We start from the raw sequence: 19,125 nt of genomic DNA, 5'->3' as shown, positions 1-19,125 counted from the left end.
ATTTAATTTTCCATTATTATTCTCACGTTTGTTATTGACGACGACAAGACCCTTATCTCATGGACCCTCAAGATTTGGAAACTTTGAATGTTCTTCTCGATCGCGACGTAGAGCTACGGGAGGTGATTTCGATTCGTGCATCCTTGCGAGGCCTCGAACAGATCTTGTCTGCAGAACATCAAAGATCAAGTTAACGAAATTGACAAGAAAACGCGAACAATGGTCGGGCTACTAAACAAAATTCATTCGACGCCTTGGGACGCAAGTCAGTCTCTGCAGCAAACGTCTCCCCTCCAATGAACGACTTACTATGTTTCAGTGAAGTGCCCAGCCTTCTGGACTCCGTAAAGCCAGTCTTGACGAGCTGCCAAGAAGTCACCGCCGCCCTGGCCTCTATCGTTCCTCCCAATCAGTTTTGGCGATGGAAAGACCTTTGGTCAAATTCACTTAGAACGGCCGTTTTTGCCGCTGCCCTTATTGAATACCTATCCAACCGCAGGCTCATCACGCTGCCCAAGGTAGCCGAGACCCTAGGGTGTCAGTTCACTAGCGTCAATGCATAGTCGTCGTGCTTAATGCTAGTCATCCAGTAAAGAACGAATGGCAGGATCGCGTCGCTCTACCAGCTGAAGACTACCTGCATGGCATCATCAGCCTTGTCAATGAGTTGGTTTGTCGCGACATTTTGATCGCAAGACACATCGAACCAAGACCTTTACCCTTCTAGTCTCGATTAGCAGTCAACGCAGTGACTTTGGGGAACTTTGACGAGCCTATCAGGATATCCATTTTTGTAAAAAATGTGTTTGCTGGTTTCTCCATGGTGAGATGTGTCAATTTCATTTTACGGATCTGAATCACTCACTGACTTGACATGCAGCTCAACCTAAAGAATGACACACTCCGCAGACGGTATGATGGGTTGAAATACGACATCAAAAAAATTGAAGAAGGTATTTGCGAAGCCTTTCCACTGACTTTCGACTTACCGTATCATTCGTTGTAGTCGTTTACGATGTTTCGCTTCGTAGACTTGCTTCTTCAAGTTCTGTTCAATCAGTACCGTCCACAGCCCAGTAAGCCACTTCACATATCAAAGGTTGTACATGTAAAATAGTTATGAATCTCGATTACGGATGAATTTCGCCCTGTTTACCTCAACCAAGTACATTTTCGAAACTCATAAACATGGGACCCTGAATAGCTTTCCATAAATGGTAGTAAATGGTATGCTGGCGGAGTTTTAATCTACATGAACAATCTGGGTGGCCAGTAAGTACAAGCCACAACCACGCAGAGTCTCGCAGATTTGTGCTACCATTGCTCATGACAGGTGGTTGCTTTTCCAAAGGCAGTCTATAGTTAACGTTTTATGGATCGGCGGCGAGCTATCTCTACCCGCCCTGCTTCTTCTGAAGGTGCGTTCCAAATTAGGAATTTTGTAATAAACCATGACTCTCAGAATTTACGCAGAGGTGGAATGTTGGTCCCATGCAGCAGAGTCCCTAAAAATTCTGGCCAATAAATTTACGACTACCAGCCCTTCTGATATAGTTGGTCGGGTGAATAGACTCATAACGGCTTGGGATCCCGACGACCTGGTTTCTGTTCAGGGCTGGGAAAGCTTTAAGGACGTTTACAAGAAATTAAATTCGGGCCTGGAAAGTATCAGGTCTTCAGCAGAAGAAGAAGCGAAGTAAGTTGTGTGTTTGGGCGAACTTAAGAGTACTCAAACATGAGATTGATAGAGCTATTGACGAGGCCATGGAACGTGTAGGCGTTCTCATCGCGTTACGAAAAGCACCAGAAGCTCAACCACAAGGTACGTTTTTTCCTGGAATTCCCATGCATTCGATTAAATATTGCTACAGAAAAGAGGAACAAACGTCCACGGGCGCTTTCGCCGTCTGGCACGCCTGTTCTCACACCACCTGCGCCAGGGAATAACCGCACGATGTCCATTACACTACCCGCGAGAACCAGCTCTGTAGGACCTTCAGCCCTAGTCCGAAAACGCGATACCAAGCCACAGCCTCTTCAAGAGAGAAGAAAAGTGGCATTTCATTCCCCTCCTGCAAAAGGTGATACGGACGAAAATACATGGATACTGGCGCTTGTTACGCGTTGCATTAACGCTGACAAAAACAAGTTAATTTCTTTTTTATTCTGCTGCTTTGACATTTATTCTTACCACCCCTCGAAGGTATGAAGTTCAAGATGCTGAGCCGCAAGAAGACGGCAGTCCCAATACGTGAGAACATCTTGTGAATGATAAATTGTCCAAAAGTTAAAAAGTTGGGGATACAGGCTCTACATCACATCTCAACGAAACATGATACCTCTACCAGACCCAGACGCGGCTCCTGGCAGCCCAGCACACGTCAGCTCTTACCCCGAGTTTGCCCCTGGCTCCACCGTTATGGCCTTATATCCCGACACGAGTTGCTTTTACCGTGCCGAAGTGATCCAGACGCCCAAAGAAATGCAATTGTCGAGCAGGGTGAGTGGTTGCTAAATTTGTAAAGTAACTTGGAATCTCAAACCACGCAGGTGTCTTCGTCAAAATACATGCCTACCTACAAACTCAAGTTTGAGGATGATGACAACCAAGAACATTCTGTCTCTGCACACTGGGTCGTTGATTGGCCTGGGAATTGAGCGTAGCGCCATATTTTTTGTTGTAAATTGTTTTGGATAGGAATTGCTTTGTCATACAATGACCTCACCTTTTTTTTTATCACGAAGCTACCAGAAAATGCACTGACGTTCGAGATCGCATTCCTCTCATATAAAAGTGAGTTGAAGCAATGTATTCAATACTTCATTTATCATGTCTATCGCTCGCCAACTCTTCCATGAATTTCGTCCTCTCTTCCGCATGTTGGAAGAACCTCTGACTCGTCCACAATTTTATGGCATCCCTTCTCGTGCCAGTGATCCGTTCAATAACTTCAATAACTTCAATGCCTTCCTAACCCGTCCCGCCATTGACGTCAAGGAGGAAGGCGACAAGTATATTCTTGATGCCGACCTCCCAGGCGTGAGGAAGGAAAACGTGGAGGTGCGCATCGGTGACAACGGAAGGAGTGTCACTATCGAAGGAAAGATTGTCGAAAGGGGAAGGCCCGAGGCAATCCAGACTCCTTCAAGTGCAAGTTCTTCCGAGACTTCTGGTATGTTTTCATTTTCTGTGGCCGAGCTGATCGGGGTTAACAAGTTACACAGACTCTCAATCCATCACTCAGGTGGACGAGACAGCTACCAACATCACGACGGAACGACCTTCCAGCTACACCAGAAACGCTGTGTTTTCGCGTACTATATGGCTGCCCCGTCCTGTCGACACACAGAACGTCTCCGCCAAGTTGGATCACGGTGTTCTGACCGTGACCGTCAAGAAATCTCAGGACAAAGAAAGCACAGTGATCCCTGTCGAGTGATGACCAGTAATTAGTAGTTTCTAAACATTAGCATTGTATCATAATTTTTTTTGCATTTGATATGGACAATTGGAGTGAACGTGACTGAAGCAAGCGCGAGCTCCGTCAACCCAAACCTGAAAGATGTGCACATCTGGATCCTTTGCCGCGACTGCATTTTCCCTGCATCCACTTCTCATCATCCATTCATCAACACCTTCCCAGACTCCTCCGCCACGGCACGAGTAGTCGATGTCGTCCCCCGTTGTCGAACTCTCGACTTCAGAGCAAACTGATCAGCTTTTAGAATATGAATCGGACGTGGAGGCTGACCTCGAAGTTGACCAGCTGGATTCTGATACCGACGCTGAGACAGATGCAAACGCGTCCAAGAAGAAAAGTCCTTCTGGAGAACGTATACCTGGCAGCAGTCTCCTACCTGCAATGCGGTTGGAGAACATCATTCAGGCCGAAGGTATGTAAGTTGTCTGGCAAAGCATTCTCCCTCAACGTCTATCCAGGAGTCACTGGAAACCTTGCGTTATCAAGGGAAGGCCTCTTCGTTCTTTCAATCGCGACGGTATGTTTTTCTCATCCTCCGGTTTGTTATCTATTCATCATGAGAGCCTAGGAGGAATTTATCCAACGCCTTGTGCAAGCTGGGCATCTTCAGGCCAGTTCGCAGCGCAGGAACATGGTCAGTTATAGTGATATGGGTATGTTGCCATCAACCAGTTCTCTTTTGCCGTCATTCATTCGTGTTCAGCTGTCACAACTCAACAATATCAAGAGTTCATGTTCCTTCGTGGTTTGTGTTTCACTGCATGTCATCTTCTCTTCTTCACATCTTAGGACACAGATACCGTCCCTCCTCCCGTTTCTCTCAAAGATGCTTTGTTATTGCGCGAGGCAAAAGAGAGAGAGCTCCTCGAGGAAGATCCAGCCATGGCAACCTCCTTTCCAATACCCTCATCAGCTCCTACACCAGATGCCAGATCAACCATATCGAACGTCTCAAACGCCACAGCATATGCCAAAAGCAAGAGTCCCGTTGCGAATGGAAAAGAAAAGCAGGTCAACGGGGATGCTCATGAAAGCGCTAGTTACAAACATGAACCTGCGAGGTCAGGACCGAGCTCTCATGTAAACGCTGGCGCTCAGTCTCTTGTCGAACCCCAAGCCACCGGACCAACGCTTTCTCTGCCAGATGTGAACCACCGTGGAACCTCTTGTATTGGCAATGGGAGTACATCAGGCTCAACCTCGCGATCTTCTCCGTCATCTCTTCAACAAAACGAAGGCGCCTTACAGCCCACGCCATCCCATTCCCTCACCCCTCCCCTTTTGCCGCCACAAGAGGAGTCGGCACAGTGGCCTGCGCAGTTCACTGGGCCAGCGAGCGGGTTTTTGCAAGGGCCTGCGGCGCCTTTTGGTCGTCCAACGCAGAACCCTGGTCGCACAATTTATACACAGACTCATCGTCCAGATTAAATAGGTAGAGAATCGCATGGCATTCATTATAATGTTGCATTCAAAACGCGTATCGGTGATGCCGCGTGATCTCCCAGGATAATTGAACTCGGTGGTTGTAACATATTTGGCAGGCACTCTAATGACGCCCGCTGGGACAAGCAGTCTTCCTATCATTGACATATCTTCTTTTCTTGACAATGAAACACAGAACACAGATAAACGCGCCTCTGCCGCCGCAGTCCTTCATTCTGCGTGCATCGAGTATGGTTTCTTCTACCTAAATATCGAAGCCTTCGTCGATCTTTCAGAGCCTGAGGAACTTACTCGGTTAGCATGGGAGTTCTTTGCATCGCCGCAAGCAGAGAAAGACAAGCTCTCCCTCGCGAATGAAGATGGGGCTAGGGGTGTGTTCTGCGGTGATCTGGCCTCACCAATTACTGATACTAGACGATGTCCCTAGGTTATGCCAGGCTCAAGGAGAATGTTACCAACGGCAAAGCCGATAATCACGAAGGGCTCGATCTCTACAAGCCAGTAGAGAACCCTGACAAAACCAAGCCCATTTGGGGCGAGAATCAGTGGCCAACGATCCCTACTTTCAAAGAGAAGTATGAGTCGTGGGTGGAGAAGATGAAGACATTGGGGCTGATCTTGATGGAAGCGTAGGTGGAGGTTCTTTACTCCTTACACCACCATCTGAATATGTGCTCTTATGACATCAAGAATGGCACTCGGTTTGGGTCTCACACCCGAGGAATGGGTGGATCTTCGCAGCCAAGTAGACGATAGCTTCTGGGTCATGAGAGTGATAGGTATGAGATATCTCGTCTCTCCGTAATCTCGATATGAAGTTCACACAAACTCAGGTTACCCACCTCTCCCCGATGAACACGATGGCTTCTCATGCGGTGCCCACAAGTAAGCGTAATGTGTTGGGGAGGGAAGACATCATTTTGAAGATCAAATCTCTCAGGGATTACGGTTGCCTTACGTGCGCCTGACCCAAACTCCATAACACCCTCCCCATGACGTTCAGTCGTAACAGGTTCTTATACGCCGATCCTACCAAGTCCGCTTTGCAAGTGTTTTTAAGACGCCCTGGTTTAGTCGGAGCAGACGTGCCTGGATTACCCCGTGAACAAGGCGAGGAGGAAGGTATCTGGATCAACGCGGATCCCCTCCCTGGTTGCATTGTATGCAACATCGGAGAAAGTAAGCTGGCCCATCGTATGAAAGGGGAATCGTTGAAGAGACGCTTGTTTGCAGTGTGGGAGATCTGGACGGATGGGCTATATCGATCAACGCTTCATCGTGTGGTCCACCGAGGATCGAATTACAGGCAAGAAGCAATTTCTTTCTAGCTTGATTTCGGTTGACTTGTTAACTGCATCCCTGGTTGTCGTTCACAGAGTTTCGTGCGTAATCTATGCTTGACTATCGTTCAAACATGGTGATGCTGACCATTCGGGCAGCATCCCCTTCTTTTTTGAGCCCAATTTTGACGCTCTAGTGAAGCCGTTGTCCGCTGCATCGCGCATTAAGGGGAAAGAGGCAGCTTATGGAAATGCGGGGTCTCAGCGGAATCCAGTTGTATATGGGGAATTCCTATTGCGCAAGGTTGGGAACAATTTCTCAAGTGGCGGCAAGGGCAGATACGATAATTAGGGCAATATTAATGCAATCGTTGGTGGTTGGTTGGTGGAATGTTATGTCCATTGAGAGTTTAGTAGCCAGTCACGTGCGCGACTCTAATGAATGTTTTTCGATCATTGACTCGAGGAGCACTTCATCGATCCCCCCCAAGACTATCGATATCGACGCGAACTCGACTTATGTCTTTCCAAACGTCTGTAGCAAAATTGTCTGCACCAGTCGGTGACTTGGTGCTTGCTGTGACGCGAAATGGACAGGAATTACTCGGGGAGTCCGAGAGCGACCAGGCGGAAGTTATTAACTGGATCGAGAGGTCAAGTCAAGAGGATCTGACAAAGGAGAGCAATCTCAAAGTACGTGTATCCGTTGCCTAGCTGTAAACTTTGCTTAAACCTCCTTCATTAGGACCTCGATACCCTGCTCATCCCAAAGACGTACATCGCCTCCAATTATCTGACGGCTGCAGATGTAGCACTTTATGGATCTCTTCATCCAGTAGTTGTATGTATCCTCCTTCATCCAAATGTATCTGATCCACTCTGACCTGTGGGTGTTAGTCTAAGCTGCCGACCTCACAACACTTTACGCATCCCTCAGTCACAAGATATTTTGACCACATACAATCATACCCCCCTGTCAGAGCTTCAGCAGACATCCTCGGCGCATTCGAATTTGTTTCATTTGATTTAGAGAATACACCCAAAGTGGAACGGAAGACGGAACCACTGAAGAAGAAAGGGAAATCGGCTGCCGCAACGCCAGTTTCTGGATCTGGAGTTGCTACGCCGACAGCCAATACAGAAGTCGAAACTGCTCCTGTCGCACAAAAGGACCAGAAGAAAGAGAAGAAGGAAAAGAAGAAGGGCGGAGGTGACGAAGGGAACAAGAAAGCCGGGGGTTCAAAAGCCACTCCTCCCGCTGCTGACGAGGGAGAACCTGTCCCATCTATGATTGACCTTCGTGTCGGTCATATTGTTGACGGTACGGTAAAGTCATTGTTTTTGTCCCGTTGCTGATGTTAGTTTAGTCATCAAGCACCCTGACGCGGATGGTCTTTACGTCGAGGTATATATGAATCAGTTATTCTAGAAGATGGCTTCCATAAAACAAATTCACAGCAAATCGATCTTGGAGAGGAGACGGGTCCACGAACTGTCGTCTCTGGATTGGTCAACTACATTCCCATTGATCAAATGCGGGACAAGTACCTCGTCGCTGTTGTGAGTCATCTTTCTTTTCTTTGGTTGGCTTTCCCCTCATGACATATTCAAGTGCAACCTTAAGCCCGCCAACATGCGTGGCGTGAAGAGTTTCGCGATGGTGCTTTGTGTAAGGTTCTTGCTCTGACGTTCATTTCGGGATCTGAAGCGCTATGCAGGCAACGTCAAAAGAGGGCAAGGATGGAGGGATTGAACTCATCCAGCCACCAGCGAATTCCAAACCAGGAGACAGGGTATACTTTGAAGGGGAAGATTACGAAGGTAAGAAATATGCGTCATACCTCCGTTTCTGCAACCTTATATTTATTTCTCAGACACGACGCCTTTGGCTCAACTCAACCCAAAAAAGAAGATCTTCGAAGCGATCCAGCCTGGTGCGATCATTTACATCCCTGCATTCTTTGTAACTAATGGACGCTTGCAGGCTTCATTACACTTGACTCGAGGGAGGCTGCATGGGTCAATCCATCGACGAAGAGCGTGCATAGGATCCGTACTAAAGATGGTGTATGTATTGCCCCAACTCTAGTTGGAGCTTCTCTATCATAGAATTGGTGGTGATGCTTGGTAAACGTGTGGAATGCCACATACTTACTTTGAGGGTTGGTTCAATGTGCAATACATAAGACAAAGATCCTTTTTCGTGATATAAGTGTGCACTACATGAGCGTACTTTCCAAATTTCATGCCTCCCCACCAAGAGCGTTTGTACTTATTTGCCCAGGCCTTCACCGCTTTTGTGAAGGATTGCTTGCTTCGAAGTCATGATTACTCGGACTCCACCATTGGCCACGCTTGTCCGCTGCTTCAGTTCGACTGCCAGGGCACAGAAACATGTCTCTCACATAGGGCGAGAGCCTATAAAATATCCTACAAAAGTCACCCTCACGCCATCATTGACAGCAATCACAATTCAAGGTCCATTGGGCACCACTTCTGTCCCTCTACAGCCTTACATGAAAATAGAATTCCCCGAAGAAAACACCGTAGCAGTTTCCGTGGAGGATGCTGAAATAAAGGCTCAGCGACAAATGTGGGGAACGACGCGAACTCTCATCTCGAACGCCATTATTGGCATGACGGACGGGTTCACTGTACCGCTCTACTTAGTCGGAGTTGGTTACAGGGTAGCCATTGAGACGGACCCACGCGCCGACATTGAAGGTGGAAGCGGCCAGCGGCTCAGCATGAAGCTAGGCTACTCACATACGGTCTACGTACCCATCCCGTCACATATCAAGGCGGAAGTACCTTCCCCTACCAAGATTATCCTTTCGTGCACGGACAAACATCTTTTGGGACTATTTGCTGCAAAGGTTAGGGGGTACAGGAAACCGGAGCCATACAAGGGCAAGGTAAGCTTCTTTTCTGTCTGGACTATGTATTCTGTCTCAACAATGACCAGGGCATTTTCGTTGGTAACGAACAAATCCGTATTAAAAGCGTCAAAAAGAAGTAATAAATTATCAAAACAATCCAATTTATTGCCTTTCAATCTTGGTTAACTCATGCCCTGGTATGGGGGTTTACCCTCAAGCAAGTTGCCATGGCCAACTGTCTTCCCTTTTCGAACGGTGTGGATTACCCCAGGAAGGTTATGCAGATGACGCTTGCAACCTCCTTCCGAGTCCTCGAAGCACCTTGGCAAAATACAATGAAGTGCACTGGGATAAGTTTTCGGAGCTGAAATCGAATATCCTACCCTTCCTTGTATCCGCTCATCGAAGTGACCTTCAGACTGATTTATGCACAAAATCGTCCCAAGTGTCTGACGATCCTTTTGAGCGACTAATCAGTGATTCTTTGACATTTTTGAGTGCAATTGAGTGATTCCAGAAGTTTCGATGCAACAGCTGTTTGGGCGTCACTATTGATATATAATTACGCGGACTACTCGTGATACTCCTCCTTCATCCTCCCGAAGAGCATTGTTGCGAGAGGGCATAAAATCTCGCGTCCTTAACCAACTGCACTCATCATGCCCCTGAACTACTCAAAATGGGATCAGCTAGAGGTGCGCTGCCGTCGTTGGATCGATCGATTGCGTCGCCTACTACCAACGTATAGCTTTCCGACGACTCCGATATTGAGGGTCATCCAAACGTCGACAAGAAATCGCTTATACGGTATGCCTCACCATCATGAATTTTTGTCTATTCACGGTGCCCCCTCAGGTGGAAACAACGCGATATCCACGAAAAGCGCGAAGCGCGAAAACATCGCATAAGTCACCTCCGTGCCCAGATAGCATGCAACAATGTTCTTCTATCCCGGATAAAGGACATTACTGCAAGACTTGAAGATCCATCCGCATCTCCACCCGTGACCGCATATTTTACCTCTTTAGTTGAGCAACTGACCACGAAACCATCGCCCGACTGTCCCCCAGGCAATGACCCAACGAAGGTGGAGCAAACGTACGACGGCATGCTCCTTAGTTTGCTGAGACAAGTCAGCGAAGACGCGAAGGCGAAGTTCAAGGATACGGCCAGGTCGGAGAAGGACGAGAAGATCGCTAAAGAACTGACGGTATTGATGGCTGGGCATGTGAAATATCTTGGGGAGACCATTAAGAAAGACGAAGTGGAATTGGAGAAAGAAGATCAAGAGCAGAAGAAGCATATTACCAGCGACGATATTCACGAAGGCTTTGAAAGCAAGGTATCCAACTTTCGCTGCTTTCTAGCATCCAATAACCGTACTCAACAACAACGCAGTACGTTCCTCCCAAACCAGAGCCGCCCCCAGTACCACACACCAGGCTGGACACGCAAAAAGAAAAGAAGAAAGTTACTGAGTTTGAGGTGCTCAATCCAAAGGCCTCAGCTTCGTCCACAGCCGACCCCGAAACCGAGGAGGATGAAGAAAATACCGACCTCCCAGAACTTACGCCATCACTGGAAGCGTTTTCCAAACTCCCTCTCCACAACTACGAACAATCTTTCCATTTCATTCAGGCTCACCGCGATGTCTACGTTTCTGGTGCAACTGACGCTCTCCTGGTTGCCGCTTTCCAAGCACAGAGCGAAGGGAAATCGAAGTACGCAAAGCAGTGTGTCCACCAAAGTTTGCTCCTGCAGTATTGTGAAAAATTGGGCCGCGATGGTGTTGGTGTATTCTTCAAGAAGTACGTGCTTAATTTCCAGTTTAATTGTCGTCCTTTCGTTCACGTTATTTTATTACAGGATGATAGCTGGTGACAAAAGGGCAGAGAAAGTGTTTGTGGAAGATGTCGAGAACACTTACAACCACCTGGTCAATCGAGTGAAGATCTCGCAAGAACAAGCACAGGGCAAGGAGCAAATCCAGTTAGTGGCAGAGAACCCTGACACAGAAATCCGTTTCAACGTTCCGGACGGTCCTCCTCCCGAAAACATTGTTTTAGAGGGGCCCGGAACGGAGGGAATGAATGTTGAGGAAGTGAGGAAGGCACTACAGTTCCGATGGGACGTATTCCAAGGTTTCCCACCTGCTCTGCAGGAAGCTCTGCGAGACGGGGGCCTCGACAAGGTAAACAAGGTTCTAGGAGAAATGGACGTGCCGGAAGCAGAGGGCATTGTTGGAGACTTGGATATGGCAGGTATTTTGAGTTTTGCAGAAGGCGGCATTCGTGATGAGACTGGCGCAACTAGTTCCACTTAGATACACCCCACTTTCTGCCTTTGCTTGATCTCGCAACGAAATTTATAACAAATGTACAACCAGCTTATTCTGCCATCATAATGACTTCAACTTCGCGAAAAGATCTCAGAAATTAGTTGGATTTAATGTAAGTACCGATTACGATACACATGGTAGTCGATACGGTTCAGCGTCTCTGGTTCTGCGCATTTAACCACGCCTTCTCCAACTGGTTTCGGGTGAACTGCAAATTATGCATGTCGCGGGACTTGGTATGGTAACCCCGTTCACTGCTCGTGCGCACAGCTAGCCTCAACAGGTCTGAGAACTTTTCCTTTGTGAACTGCAGCCCCCGCGCATATCGTACCCTATTGAAGAAAGCGGGCCAAGTTTCCACATTGTAGATTTCCTTGATTTCGTCCACCATGCTTTCAGGCAGTTCTGGTTCCGCAAACCCGTAATTCTCATCAAGGCGAGAGATGCCAGTCTGACCGTACGTCTTGATGAACAAGTCGACGAAGGTGATTTGGAACATCATGAGGCGGAGGCTGGTCTTCGATTTGGAAAAGGTGGTTGCGAGGCGGTACTCGCTGACTCCTTGTTCAAGGACTTCCAGCTGCGGGGCGTCCTTGAGAACCCATCGAACGTTGCGGATGATCGCTTCTTCCAGAAAAGGACCATTGAGAATAGCCCAAGTGATGGGTGGTCCTTGATCGGCAGACGGGAGGATGAGGACAAGCATAACCAGGACAATGAGCTCGCCCAAGTCTGGAACCTGGGCCTTGATGCGGGATGCAGGCTGGTGGATGAAGCGTCCGAGTCGAGCTGTGGCATCGCGGAGAATGAGGGGATTCTTGCGGCAAAGGCAGATAAGCAGGTGGAAGAGATGGCAGTAGGAGATGACGGCCTTTTCCGAAGCGTGAAGGAGCGTCGGCTGGGCATAACCCGACCTGGAGCGCGAAGTGATCAGGACGTCGTCGCAAGACTTCATCAATGACACAACTATGTTATTCATCATTTTGTAAATGATACCCACGGACTCGTGTGGTTGACGAGGAACAGACGCCTTTGGCCTTGAATTTTTATTGTGCTTCGCCTGAATGCGTTCCTCAACAGCACGAACATTGTTGTCCAGGGCAACCAAGTGAGACCAAATGCTGCTATGTGCCCGCTCAAAGTGAGCGCGGTTGAAAGCTAACGGAAGGAAGTATTTGAAGGCCCTCTTTTCAATACTCATTCGAACATTGTGGCGGTTGAATGCCTCCATGCTAAGCCAATCGAAATCGGATGACAAAATGCGGGGACCTTCATCAAATGCGACACCGACACCGAGGACGCAATCACGGAGTGGAATTCGCAAGAAGAAACATCGTAGCTCTCGGCTGAGAAGAATGTGGTGAGATGAGACAAGCTCTCGAAAGCGGGGGTATGCTTTCCCGAAAGAAATGACGGATTCCGAAGTTAGTTGCGAAGCAATTTCGGTCAGAACGTCGTCGTTTAACATGCCAAGTTGACACACGGTGGGAGGCCTGGACAAGGCGAAGAGGTACGAGTCGTCCTTTGAGCCCTTTTCCAAACCTCGCTGAAGGTGAGGAAAGTCCTCTGAACCATATGGGCACTTCTTACATTGCCAACAAGAGATTTGTGACAATGTAGACGACCAGAGCGGGTTAGGCTGCTCGAATTTATGCAACCTGTCAGGATGGGCACTGCTTCCCTTCGTTGTATGAATGACAGGTCCAGGGATCGCATATTCGGCGAGCTTGGTTTCCGGAGTGTTATTGGCCTTCCAGAGCCTCTCCAAAGCCAGCTGATCGGTTTTCAAGCCACCACACGAGCAAAAATATTGGTCACGGCAACAGCCTTTCCAAGGCATTATGCTTCTCTGCACCATCTCGCTCTCCTTCATGTAGTTCGTGAGGATGTGGTCCCCAATCTCAACTGGATCCCCACCATAGTCCTGCTCGACCTTGGTGCTCGAGAAGAAGGTTAAGAATTGAAGGAAGAGACCACGGAGTGTCAACGCTGGAGAATAACCTCCAGTGTACCCAGTCCCATAATGATAAGATGTTTGCGGTTTCAACAAATCGCAGCAGATATAACTTCCAAAAAGGTTGGGGTGGTCTATATCATGCACACTAGATGCGATTCTGGGGGGAGATGACGGCTTAAAAATAATTTAGTCAAATCGCTATGCGCAAGCAAGCGGACTCACCCATTGCTCTGGTAGTTCAACGTCGAAATGCAACGCTAGGTCTTTCCAAGGGCCGCTAGGTGGGACAAGCACGAGGCAGAATTTCCGGAGGTTTGCATCGTCAGTGAAGACGACAACGCCTGGGTACGGATTCTCATGAAGTTCGGCGAGGTCCTGGTAAAGTCGAGAGAGGAGACGATGTTGGGTGGTGGTCATCGCCACCAAGCCTGGCTTCCACACTGCAAATATAGGTCTTTTATATGCCAACTGACGGGACCGTTTACAACTGACCCGTTGACGGCGTGACTCATGATGGTCATTGAATTGCTTTTTGAGTCACCCTGACTGTGAAGAGCAGGGAAAGTGTCAGAACGCAACAGGTGCCAGGAATTCCTCACGTGAGCTTATCCTTCTCACATCAATCGGGCTTTTGAGTGCTCCAGTTCGAGACGAGCTCCCGTCCATATACCTCATTCGTTCTTTTTCTTGAGGATGTCGTCCGGGAACGACCAAAGTTGTAGGATTCTCGTCGTGTCGTCATCTCTCCTGCAAGCCACTTCGTTCATCCAAAGTTTGTCACCCCCTGAACGATCCAGACGATCACTCGAGCGCGTTTCCAACAGGTCTATCAGCAATCTCTACCAATAAAACATCGAGTCCTTTTCTGTTTGAAACCCTAGATCTGTCTTCAACATCACTTACAATTCCATGGTCCATATCCAATCGATACTACACCGCAGACGTCCATTTCGCGGCGCATACATTGGAAAGTGTAGCCAGCCACCACGTCCACGGTGTCCCAGCTGTGATATTTGTATGGGCTGATGGCGAGGTCGGTCACCTTCATTCCCAATGCCACACACACTTTCCTTTCGTCTATGTTGTGCATCTTTGTTTGCGGGCTCTATACTAAACCAGGTTACGCGTAGCCGTATGAACAATACCTGGATTTTCTGTCCCATGTCATTAAAGAAGCGGAACCCGAGGTGTCTTTAGCTGTGAGGATCCAGCGGGATGGCGTTGTGGACGTCATCGCAAATGGGACAACAAAGGATGAAGAAAATGCGAACATTGATGGCATTCTCATGTCATACGGATTTGAGTACATCGATGCCACTGGATTGATTCCGCCTCAACGGAATACTAGAAATGTTGATCGTGACGACATCGAGGACGACTCCGATGGTGTGTTTTCTGTCTCTTTCACGTCCGCTTCTTGACTTAACGAACCAACAACACCCTTGATTTAAAAAATCAGACATACCACATCTACCCCGCGTTTTGGATGCGCTGAGCACGATAATGTGGACGTCAATGACACAAAATAAATCTCCCGGCACCCCGGAGGCCATGAAAGGCGTCAAGTATAGAGGGCAATATTCTACACTTGAAGAAATTATCAACCGAGATCCAGCCGACCTCATTGCTGCCTTGGAGGAGGTGACGAACGAGCCGATTGGCTTGAAAGATAAGGATCTGGTTAAGAGAAACGAAGCATTGCTGGCCGAGCTTCGGGCCACGTCGGACACTTGGCAAAGTGCTGGTGGCGGTGACGCATGGCAATACGCTGCTAGCTCAGGGCATATCGTGTCGTCACCCACTGATATGGAAACCATGTCCCCGTTTGGAGTCCTGGCCGAAAGCTCACCGAATGAAGATCGCAAAGTCTCTGTAGGATTCGACGACGATTTTACGGTGTTTGTTTCTGCTCCAGCACCATTAGAAACGATTCAAGAGGCATCAGGACTGTCGACACCAGAGCTATTCCATGGTCCGTCAAAAGGTCTGGCGCCCGTTGACGCTGGCGATTTTTACCGGTCATTGGGCTCCGTCTCCGACTTTGGGGGTAGTGAAGACGAAAGATACACGGAGCTAGATGACAGTAATGATTTCGATGATCCCAGCGACTTGAAGACCCCGAAATCCAAAGACGATGATAGTATGCCAACAGAAACGGAAATCAGAGAGACATCGTTACGAATATTTGGAGCTCCCGTCCTTTCTCGCTTGCATATGCAACGGGTTGATGCTTCAACACCAAAAGCTGAAATTGCGGACTCCCTCACGCCTGAACAATTTACCTCTGGCATTGACGATCCATACGATATGGAGTCGTTTGATCTTACAAAGGTGCTAGGGGCTTTGCAGCAATTCAAAAGTGAGATAGCTGGAATGGACAACGAGGATGAAAGGCGCAAGGCTGCAGCCAAAGTCGCACTTGGGTTGGTCTATGGACTCGAAGGGGGAATAGAGCAGTAATTTTTTACCCTTTCCAGCGGTTCCTGGCGATGACATGCCGCTTGAGGTTGGCGATGTTTTCCGATGCCATCGTGCAATTGATTATTGAGGTAATTTGGCAAGGTGTTATGACGGTTTTCGGCAGGAACATCCAGGAGTGATGGTCTTGAAAGATATAGGAACGACATACTAAGAGTGCCAGCCTGCAAGTATAAGGCCTGATGTTAAAAGTTTGTGAAGAATACCAAATCCGGACTGTCCGGACTCCGGACCGTGATGAGACTTGCCTGATAAGGGAACTGTATGATCGGTTCCTCTGGTCAATAATGATATGATGGCTCAAAAGCACAATTTCTTCCAGGGATCAGACGGGATCCAGCAATCAACGTTAAATAATCAACTTCTGCAACGGTCTGCCATGTTCTTGGCCGACAATCTCAAATTCCCTTATTCCTCTTCATAGCAATCTACTTGTCGGACAACAAACTTCTGCTTCAATCTGGAGCAACCTCGGCAGTCCCTTTATCCCATTCATTCCTAACCCATCACTTTTTCTCACTTTTCTACTGCTCCTCCACCATAACTCTTCTCTTCGAGCGCCCCTGTCTTGCGAACTATCGTTGACATGTTATATCATGGGTCACTTTCCAATGCGCTTCAGTTAGAATCTTCATCCCATCGTCCTTCTAACATCATTTCCCAGAAATCATCTCGGGCGCCTTCTATCGAATCCCTTCAACACTCACAAACCTCTCAAACACTTAGAAAAGTACGTTCGACGTATGCTCTTTCGCATTCGCCCACTTCACCCCCTGATCCCACCGCAACATCCCAACCTCTTCCCCACAATTCAGCCCGTGCAAGTGGGTTCTTTGCGGATCCAGGTCGTAAATTTAAGACAAAGAGTCGGCCATCTACTGCGACTGGTTCGCCGGAGGAGCTACCTTCATGGGACCGTCATTCAGCTACGGCCGAGCGTACACGGTCAACTGCACCATCCATTCGGTCCAGAGCTTCGTCTACCGCAATTAGCTCCCTCTCAACGGGGCGAGTGGAGGATGTTACTCCTTGGGAGCTTCATCCTGGCCCTATGAACCACCCTGGTTCAACACCCCTTTTTACTATGCCTAGATCGACCTTGGTGCAGTCAACTGGACCTACAGAGGACGTCACTCCATGGGAACTGCACCCCCTTCCCTCCGACTCAACACCGGAAAGGTCTCATAGCGTATCTTCTTCCCCGCCGCCTTCTGCCGTACGGTCTGCTCGGTCACCCTCCAATGCCACCTCTGTGTCTGTTCGATCAATTCGTTCGACCGTCACTGGGCCAACGGAAGATGTCACTCCATGGGAGCTCCATCCTGGGCCTATATATGAAGAAGACTTGCCCGCTCCTGACTGGCCCTCTCCTATGCCCTCCATCTCCCAACATTCCTTTCACACGCCATCTGTGCGATCTCATCGCTCATCAACTGCAACAGGGCCGACAGAGGAGGTCACGCCTTGGGAACTCCATCCTGGTCCTGATGAGACGATACCCGAGGATGACCGCCCCCTTTCCCCACGCCTTGCCCGCCCGCTATCTAATCCTCCGTCTGTTCGCGCACCGTCTGTAAGATCGCATCGGCAGTCAACAGCTACAGGACCCACAGAGGAAGTTGCTCCATGGGAATTGTATCCGGACCCGCCAAGTGATGCGACGTATTCTACCCCCACGCATCCACGCCTCCCTCGCTCTACCGCACCATCTCTTCGATCTCACCGTTCTGCCGGAGCAGGATTTACAGAGGAGGCTACACTCTGGGAAATTCACCCAGGCGGAACCATACATGAAGAACCGCTGAGTATGAATTCAAGAAAGGCATCCTTTGCAGGCTCAGCAACAACACCTTCGGTTAAATCACATCGCTCGACAGCGACTGGCCCTATGGAAGTGGTCACTCCTTGGGATCTTCACCCGCCCGGAACAATCCCCGAGGAAGAAGTGCATTTGCCACCGACATCTGCTTCTACGCGTTCACTGCCAATCAAATCCACCGCTCCCTCTCTCATTTTTCACCGCTCAACAGCCACGGGCCCTACCGAAGAGGTCACTCCATGGGAGCTTCATCCAGCCGGAACCATACCCGAAGAGCCCACCCAAGGTGTCACCCCTTTGGAGTTGCATCCTGTTGTGAGTTCAGAGGCGCTCAAGAAAACAATCTCGACTCGCTCACTGACAGCACTTTCTGTAACATCACATCGCTCTACAGCAACAGGCCCAATAGAGGATGTTACTCCGTGGGAGCTTCACCAGCCGGGGACAATACCTGAAGAGACCTTCGACACGTCTGCACCCACTTCCTCCTCTCCACTTGATGAGAAATCCAATGTATCAGGACCCGAAGAGGGTGTGACGCCATCGCCAGGCTATTCAGAATCTCCTGGTCAAACTATCGAAGAATTTCCCTTGCCACCACAGACCATACCGCCCCAACCCGCTCGTTCTATGACACTTCCCTCTCGCTCGACTACTACAGGACCTAAAGAGGAAGTTACCCCTTGGGAACTTCATCCCGATCCTACTTCAGAACAAGGTCTTGAGCCACCGCCCAATCTGGACCTCATAGGTCGTTCTCGCAACTCGCTGCAGATGACGGTGGCTCAGCTTCAGGAGGTTACGCCATGGGAGCTGCACCCTGTGCCCTCAACCCAGGGAGGTCAAAAGGCGCCAGAACCTGCCGTAAGTCAATCTATCTATTTTTCCGTTACGTTGCTCGCTTTTTGCACAAATATGGATGGTTGTTGGTTTGTCCATTTCCGGACCGCCGGCATGTTGCTCATTCTTGTGAAATTCAAATCCCGGAGTTCTTAAAGCTCTAGACTTCTATCTTGTCTGTCTGCTCATGGCCACGCTAATCATTCCCTCTTTTCCCCCTCGTTCCCTCCCTTCACAGGCTCGGGCTTTCACCTCCACAGCGAGCAAGTCCCCTCCAGATCCCGATCTAGTTCGAAGACGCAGTACTAACAGCAAACCTCATAAAGCCAGGACCCACACACACCCAACCAACGAGTCCCATCAAAAGGATGCTTCATCTATAAAATCGTTCAAGGCTTCCACCAGCTCCTCATCACACGCTATGCCCCTGCCAAAGACACAAGCTACTGTGCCCCAGATGCCATCGAAAAGCTCATCGACCGAGGGAAAGAGTAATGAACGACCTGTGCACTTTGTGGTCAAAGGTGCACGGCATGCTTTATCTGATGGGGGGATAAGCCCTGGACAGAAGCACCATGCATACCCCCGTGAGGTTGTTCCTTACCCGAG

The 19,125-nt window shown here is 48.9% G+C and overlaps 10 protein-coding genes across 10 annotated transcripts; 9 read left to right on the top strand and 1 right to left on the bottom strand.

Moving 5' to 3' along the window:
• Positions 1 to 59: 59 nt before the first annotated feature.
• Positions 60 to 1,080, top strand: LACBIDRAFT_308999 (uncharacterized protein; the record flags this gene model as incomplete). The annotated part of the gene is made up of 7 exons (XM_001876179.1): positions 60 to 122; positions 175 to 265; positions 325 to 537; positions 591 to 670; positions 728 to 823; positions 881 to 953; positions 1,007 to 1,080. The coding sequence occupies 7 exons, from the start codon at positions 60 to 62 to the stop codon at positions 1,078 to 1,080; spliced, it is 690 nt and encodes a 229-aa protein (XP_001876214.1).
• Positions 1,081 to 1,372: 292 nt separating this feature from the next.
• On the top strand, positions 1,373 to 2,658 carry LACBIDRAFT_308998 (uncharacterized protein; the record flags this gene model as incomplete). The annotated part of the gene is made up of 7 exons (XM_001876178.1): positions 1,373 to 1,418; positions 1,474 to 1,696; positions 1,749 to 1,822; positions 1,872 to 2,121; positions 2,204 to 2,251; positions 2,308 to 2,500; positions 2,551 to 2,658. 7 exons carry the CDS (start codon positions 1,373 to 1,375, stop codon positions 2,656 to 2,658), a joined length of 942 nt encoding a protein of 313 aa, XP_001876213.1.
• A 172-nt stretch (positions 2,659 to 2,830) lies between these two features.
• Positions 2,831 to 3,440, top strand: LACBIDRAFT_308997 (uncharacterized protein; the record flags this gene model as incomplete). The annotated part of the gene is made up of 2 exons (XM_001876177.1): positions 2,831 to 3,173; positions 3,226 to 3,440. 2 exons carry the CDS (start codon positions 2,831 to 2,833, stop codon positions 3,438 to 3,440), a joined length of 558 nt encoding a protein of 185 aa, XP_001876212.1.
• Positions 3,441 to 3,608: 168 nt separating this feature from the next.
• Positions 3,609 to 4,952, top strand: LACBIDRAFT_308996 (uncharacterized protein). Its single transcript, XM_001876176.1, has 5 exons — positions 3,609 to 3,894; positions 3,941 to 3,999; positions 4,051 to 4,135; positions 4,186 to 4,227; positions 4,279 to 4,952. The coding sequence occupies exons 1-5, from the start codon at positions 3,672 to 3,674 to the stop codon at positions 4,908 to 4,910; spliced, it is 1,041 nt and encodes a 346-aa protein (XP_001876211.1). The 5' UTR covers positions 3,609 to 3,671; the 3' UTR covers positions 4,911 to 4,952.
• A 79-nt stretch (positions 4,953 to 5,031) lies between these two features.
• LACBIDRAFT_308995 (uncharacterized protein) lies at positions 5,032 to 6,557 on the top strand (the record flags this gene model as incomplete). Its single annotated transcript, XM_001876175.1, has 6 exons — positions 5,032 to 5,296; positions 5,353 to 5,554; positions 5,616 to 5,704; positions 5,759 to 5,810; positions 5,938 to 6,231; positions 6,365 to 6,557. 6 exons carry the CDS (start codon positions 5,032 to 5,034, stop codon positions 6,555 to 6,557), a joined length of 1,095 nt encoding a protein of 364 aa, XP_001876210.1.
• Positions 6,558 to 6,724: 167 nt separating this feature from the next.
• Positions 6,725 to 8,314, top strand: LACBIDRAFT_308994 (uncharacterized protein; the record flags this gene model as incomplete). The annotated part of the gene is made up of 9 exons (XM_001876174.1): positions 6,725 to 6,898; positions 6,951 to 7,046; positions 7,103 to 7,526; positions 7,573 to 7,610; positions 7,664 to 7,765; positions 7,818 to 7,874; positions 7,924 to 8,026; positions 8,080 to 8,139; positions 8,190 to 8,314. The coding sequence occupies 9 exons, from the start codon at positions 6,725 to 6,727 to the stop codon at positions 8,312 to 8,314; spliced, it is 1,179 nt and encodes a 392-aa protein (XP_001876209.1).
• A 215-nt stretch (positions 8,315 to 8,529) lies between these two features.
• On the top strand, positions 8,530 to 9,224 carry LACBIDRAFT_245351 (mitochondrial 54S ribosomal protein YmL16; the record flags this gene model as incomplete). Its single annotated transcript, XM_001876173.1, has 2 exons — positions 8,530 to 9,120; positions 9,171 to 9,224. The coding sequence occupies 2 exons, from the start codon at positions 8,530 to 8,532 to the stop codon at positions 9,222 to 9,224; spliced, it is 645 nt and encodes a 214-aa protein (XP_001876208.1).
• A 519-nt stretch (positions 9,225 to 9,743) lies between these two features.
• On the top strand, positions 9,744 to 11,501 carry LACBIDRAFT_182751 (uncharacterized protein; the record flags this gene model as incomplete). The annotated part of the gene is made up of 5 exons (XM_001876172.1): positions 9,744 to 9,779; positions 9,833 to 9,891; positions 9,940 to 10,426; positions 10,483 to 10,892; positions 10,951 to 11,501. 5 exons carry the CDS (start codon positions 9,744 to 9,746, stop codon positions 11,405 to 11,407), a joined length of 1,449 nt encoding a protein of 482 aa, XP_001876207.1. The 3' UTR covers positions 11,408 to 11,501.
• Positions 11,502 to 11,573: 72 nt separating this feature from the next.
• Positions 11,574 to 13,796, bottom strand: LACBIDRAFT_292515 (uncharacterized protein; the record flags this gene model as incomplete). The annotated part of the gene is made up of 2 exons (XM_001875755.1): positions 11,574 to 13,553; positions 13,602 to 13,796. 2 exons carry the CDS (start codon positions 13,794 to 13,796, stop codon positions 11,574 to 11,576), a joined length of 2,175 nt encoding a protein of 724 aa, XP_001875790.1.
• A 276-nt stretch (positions 13,797 to 14,072) lies between these two features.
• LACBIDRAFT_308990 (uncharacterized protein) lies at positions 14,073 to 15,839 on the top strand (the record flags this gene model as incomplete). The annotated part of the gene is made up of 4 exons (XM_001876171.1): positions 14,073 to 14,151; positions 14,204 to 14,412; positions 14,510 to 14,765; positions 14,839 to 15,839. The coding sequence occupies 4 exons, from the start codon at positions 14,073 to 14,075 to the stop codon at positions 15,837 to 15,839; spliced, it is 1,545 nt and encodes a 514-aa protein (XP_001876206.1).
• Between the last annotated feature and the right edge of the window lie 3,286 nt (positions 15,840 to 19,125).

This window comes from Laccaria bicolor, genomic scaffold (assembly GCF_000143565.1).
Source record: "Laccaria bicolor S238N-H82 LACBIscaffold_3 genomic scaffold, whole genome shotgun sequence".
Taxonomy (NCBI): Eukaryota; Fungi; Basidiomycota; class Agaricomycetes; order Agaricales; family Hydnangiaceae; genus Laccaria; species Laccaria bicolor.
The sequence above is the reverse complement of the archived record's forward strand: the minus strand, read 5'-3'. Positions and strand labels throughout refer to the sequence as shown.

Excerpts from the sequence above, each read along its gene's own strand:
- LACBIDRAFT_308996 (XM_001876176.1), top strand. The coding sequence starts at position 3,672 with ATGTCGTCCCCCGTTGTCGAACTCTCGACTTCAGAGCAAACTGATCAG. Across the intron at positions 4,136-4,185 it reads GGTCAGTTATAGTGATATGG|CTGTCACAACTCAACAATAT; the intron begins GTATGTTGCCAT and ends ATTCGTGTTCAG. Across the intron at positions 4,228-4,278 it reads AGAGTTCATGTTCCTTCGTG|ATACCGTCCCTCCTCCCGTT; the intron begins GTTTGTGTTTCA and ends CTTAGGACACAG.